The 5,344-nt window shown below is 40.4% G+C and overlaps 1 protein-coding gene across 1 annotated transcript in view; it reads left to right on the top strand.

The window, feature by feature from the left end:
- LOC104513806 (laminin subunit alpha-4-like) overlaps positions 1-5,082 on the top strand; it is a gene marked incomplete at its 3' end in the record, with an annotated part of 48,827 nt that extends 43,745 nt beyond the window's left edge. The window contains exons 6-8 of the mRNA XM_010157274.1: positions 3,292-3,387; positions 4,679-4,830; positions 4,972-5,082. Coding sequence (XP_010155576.1) covers positions 3,292-3,387; positions 4,679-4,830; positions 4,972-5,082 — 359 coding nt within the window. The remainder of the gene's footprint in view (positions 1-3,291; positions 3,388-4,678; positions 4,831-4,971) is intronic.
- Between the last annotated feature and the right edge of the window lie 262 nt (positions 5,083-5,344).

The raw sequence follows: 5,344 nt of genomic DNA on the forward strand, positions 1-5,344 counted from the left end.
GCTCACAAGAAAGTCTCAGACCCCAGACTCCAACATCTCAAATGCCTGGGCAGGATGAATGTAGGCATTGTTGTGTCCTGCATCTTGTCTTAAATAAGGCTCTCGAAGCTTTCTTTGGGCAGAGACTTCACCTTTGTTTTTGTTCATACCATATGCCACCCAACATGACCCCACAGATGTGAAGGCTTGAAAGCATTTTTAATGGGCACAGGATCATCCTTCCTGTCCTGACCCAGTCCCCTCTCAGTTTCTGCTAGTTTTCACACTAATAATGTATTCTGCATTTCCCATGTGTCTGTGTAATCTTGCTGGTTACTGTATTTCCACACCAGAGATGACTGTACTTCCAGGGGCTGGTAAAGTACCAGAAGATCTTCCCAAAGCATACCCTACACAAGATTTAAGAGGTTTACATCCTTTAATAATTATTCTCCCAATTTACATGAAGTTTGAGCACCCAACACATTCCTGAAATTTAACATATCTGTGATTTTGAGGTTGCAAAAGCAAAACTTGTTTATGCAATCCACTGCTCAACTCAGTTCCCCAGAGCTGATTTAACTGCAGGTCTCCCATAAGGAATGACAGGATCTAATTTGTGGCTCCTGAATGCCATGAGGCAGGAGAAATGCACCCAGCACTTCGACTCAGCTTCCCTAGCCATGTGCAAAAGCAGAGCTTGAAACAGCTAAGAGTAGCTTTGCCAGAAGTCTGAGCATTACAGGGCATTCCAAATGTCTAAACAGATTATACAAGACATAATTTTGGAAGGCATCTCTGAACATGGAGTTTCTAAGCTGAAGTTAAGTCAGTTCTATTCATCACCTCCATAGAGTTTTGGGTTGCACCCTTAAGGAGTTGCAGGAATTAGAGACAGAATGCCTGGGTATTGTTTATGTTTCTAAGGTACAGTTTAAGTGGGATTTCATGCTGCACAGGACTTACCCGTGCAGGCTTTTCATCCAGACTATCAATCAGCTTGGTAATTTTCTTCGTTAGCTGATTCCCTTGTAGTGTTTGATCTTTGCTAAAAATAAAAAGTGTCTGGGCACTTGACTATGTTGTGAGAGCTACAGCTTTCCTCTATTTAGGAGTGAATTTAATCTTGTAGTTGACTGGCAAATCCTGATTTTGAAGTACTGTGCTTCAGAGAATTACACACTTCTCATTTCATCTTCATTTCTGCTAAACACCACAACATGCTGTGCTTGGCAGTACTGCATAGGTTGCCTGCACCACTCAATACAACCGTGATATCCAAACTATTCAGGTGGTTTACAAGGCAGGCTTATACTTCATTTGGCATTTTGGAGCAATTAGTAACTCTTATTTAGGAAAGTATTGATTCTGAAATAAGACAAATACCTTCTTTAAAATACAAAAATACAGAAAAGAAACGTGTGTAAGAGACAAAAGAGTCTGTACATGGTTTCCACAGAGCACCTGGAAGGGCATATAGAACAAAAAAATGCCAAAGAACTAAATGAGCCAACAGCTCTATCCAGCTAAAATCATCTTTTATTCTTTCTAGCAAAAGTAAAAATCTGTGTAGCTGTGGATAGTAGTTTTCAGTTTCTTTTCAACAGATTCTTTATCCATGTGTCCTTTAGCCACGGTTCAAAGCTTTCCACAAACGTCCCTCAGAAATAAAGGTAAATTTAGAAGCTTACTCCATCAGTACACCATGGTAGCACCAGAAGTCTTAACTCCCTAGTAAAAATGTGGCACCTCCTAAACAAGTAAGTGAAAAATTGTGACAACTGCTTTTGAAATTAATTTACGATAAGCATTTGTGTAGCAAATTAAGAGTTATCCATTTAAATAAAAAGACTTATTTAATAAGAAGGCCTACAAGGAAGCTGGGGGGGGACTTTTTACAAGGGCCTGTAGCGACAGGACAAGGGGTAACGGGTTTAGATTGAAAGTGGGGAGGTTTAGATTGGATATCAGGAAGAAGTTCTTCATGGAGAGGGTGGTGAGGCACTGGAACAGGTTGCCCAGAGAAGCTGTGGATGCCCCATCCCTGGAAGTGTTCAAGGCCAGGCTGGATGAGGCTTTGAGCAACCTGGTCTAGTGGAAGGTGTCCCTGCCCATGGCAGGGGGCTTGGAACCAGATGATCTTTAAGGCCCCTTCCAACCCAAACTATTCTGTGATTTTATGAAGACTTTGATTTTCTTGAGCACCAACCTCATCCAAATTTTAATCTCACAATTGAAATCTTGCCACAAGTTTTGAGAATAGCTTCGACCCTGTCATATAGGTAAAAAGAAATCTCTGCTTTCAACTGAGACTTTTTTTGCACTTCTTAACAAAAGAAATAACAAATTAAAAAAATGTGGATCCAAAAGCTGGGAGACGCCCAGTTCATACAGATTGTGGTGAGGTCAAAATACTGATTGCCCCACAAAATTCATAACCAAATTCTGTTCTCACAATGGTACAAAACCCAAGTAGTTCCACTAATGCTTGTTCAGTTACACAGAATTATTCCTGTATTAGTGCACCATGTTGACTTTGAAGCTTTATTACACATTTTCCCTGATAGTTCCTCGAATGTGCAATGTGGAATGTAAATACTAGGGTAATTCGTAGAAAGCAATGAGTGGGCTGCAGTAAAACGGCAGTAAACAATTTTGTTATATGAGGTTCATGCTGCAAACATGAATCACATGAGCAAAATGAATTCCAGATAAGTCGCTGCTGTTATTATGTTCTGCTTGAGTTTTTGTTATTCTATCAGTGTTCCAAGAATATTTTAATCTTTAAAATAGTATATTTTTAAAAGCCTATTAAAATTTGAAAGAGACACTTTCAATTAAAAATGATACTCTTAAAAAAGCCACTTGAGCTGGCAATAAATCTGCAGCTTACTCAAGTTTTAAAAAACGTAAAACTTCATTTATTCTTCATTGTAAGTGGTAGGAGATATTTACTTTTTGATATGCTCAAGCTGATAATGGAATTGGAGTCTACTATCAATCCCTGATAGCTGGAAAGCTCATTTAGTGGCAGTCTGACACTGTGGTAGGTAACTAATAATTTGTAACTAATAATTAACTGCGTTGAACAAGTCGCTTCAGCAGAGGCTTTCTGGTTCTGCTTCATGTCTCATATTTTGTCTGGTCCAATTTGACCACAGTGCAAACACCTTTTTCTACATACTGAAATGAAACTCAGTCCAAGAAGCCCTTGATTTTGGTTTGACTATCATTTCACTAGTCTTGGGATGGCAAAGATGGGTTGTACATTTTGAAGACTCTTCTTTCAAAAATCCTTTCCTTTCTCCCCAGAATGTAACTGTGGCGGAAGAATGTGTGACAGCCAGACTGGGGAATGCCTCGCTGACAGTCCTGAGGTTTCTACCGGCACAGACTGCCCAACCATCAGTAAGATTATCAAGAGAACACCAAAAATTAATATCGCTCTTATATTTAGATGCTTACAAATACTAACTTAAGAGCCCGGTTCTCCAGTGGGCTCAGCATTTTGACCTTGGTCCTACAGAGCACTTAAACATGTGAATATGCATAATGCCCTGCTGAATACTTAAACTTGTTCTCACTTCCTTGGCTGAATACATGCATATGTCCACCTCTGTGATACAGACTGGATGTTTAGGCGGAAACTTCAGAAGTGTAGGAAAGTATCACCAAAGCCACTTCCCTAGATTTTGAGACACAGCACCTGCAAAATAATATTACAGCCCTAAAAGCAGCCATCCCAACTTTATCTGTGCTCTCTTGCATATCACTTCTGGTTTTCTAGTTGTACACCTCATACAAATTGCTGCTGTTGACAATTTGACATACATCCATCAGGCAGTTGCTTTTCCACTATCATCTCCCCTATTCCAATGATAACAAGCCTGGAGAGTTTCTAGTAGCACTAACTACTGGTAACCACTGGTATTTTTTTTAAATGTCAGTATAATAATGCCTGTGGTATAATGCAGACCCCATGGTGCACATAGGTTCCTAAACCAACTCCCAAGAAGAGGGGTGCAACCAGAAGGAAATCATTTGAGAGCTGCTGCCATCAAGACTATACAATACCAAGGAAAAGTTTCTGTAGGAATCAGTGTTTCGCGTTCACCTATGTCTCTTGCAGTTAGTAGTGTCACCAATGTCACTCAAAATAAGGTGGTATTCCAGGCATTTGGCAGGGACAAGGATATAGTTCTGCACAAGCATATTCCAAATGTATTGTAACTGTGGTTTTAGAAGTTGCCTTCCTAATCAAATAGGCAGCCAAGAGCCCATCTGCTGGGCATCCTTATTTCTCATTCCACCAAATTTTAAACACAGGGTTTTGAGTTCTGACATAATGAAGTTGGTTTTTTGACCCCCATCTGTTGTACTTCGGGCTACAAACATGCAGAGCCCCTAGGGAATAGCCAGGAAATGCCTCCTCTCTCTCTCCCTACTGATTACAGTGCTGCTGCAGCAGCCTCTCAGAGTTGTCCCATCTGGTGCTGCTCAGCTGGAAGCATCATGACTGTACTATGGGACCTTGAAGTGGGTGAGTGGAAATGAAAGATAAATGGGTATCCATCAGGATCCACCAATGGCTAAGAAAGGGAACACCATGCGGCAAGAGCACTATAAACTGAATTTAAGATATTTGCTGCTCACTGACACAAACACTAAAGAAAATTACACTCTCTTATTTTCTTATCAGGCTGTGACAAATGTATTTGGGATTTGACAGACGACATCCGATTAGCAGTTCTGGCTATTGATGAAAGCAAATCAACTTTACTGAGCATTTCTACAGGTGTTGCAGCTCAAAAGCGCTTGAATGACCTGAACCTCACTGCTACCCATCTCCAGGTACAAACATCAGATGATATTTTATTTTTTAATGTAATTTTAATCTGTGAATTTCCGTAGCATTCTGTAGATTTTAATCCCTGCCTCAGTAGAGAAATATTTGTTTTTCAGATGTACTGACTTTTTTCCCCACACTCACAGGAGGCAATGTCCAAAAAAAAGAATCATGCTGTGCTTTGGACCATGCAAGTCGATGATGCTGCAGATGAAATGAATGATCTCCTGAGAGAGGCAGCAACACTTGATGAACAGGTTTGTTTATAGCCCCCTGCCAGAGCTCTGGGGGTTTGTGGTTTGTCATAGTCACAGGCTGGTATAAAAGGTTAGTATAGAATAGTTCAGTCGGAAGGGACCTACAATGATCATCTAGTCCAATTGCCTGACCACTTCAGGGCTGACCCAAAGTTAAAGTGTTTTATTAAGGGCATTGTCCAAATGCCTCTTGAACACTGACAGACCTCTCTAGGACTCTAGGACTTTCATTCCACTGTTTGACCACCCTCTTAGTTAAGAA

This window comes from Eurypyga helias, unplaced genomic scaffold, assembly GCF_000690775.1.
Source record: "Eurypyga helias isolate BGI_N326 unplaced genomic scaffold, ASM69077v1 scaffold32508, whole genome shotgun sequence".
In the NCBI taxonomy this organism is placed as follows: domain Eukaryota; kingdom Metazoa; phylum Chordata; class Aves; order Eurypygiformes; family Eurypygidae; genus Eurypyga; species Eurypyga helias.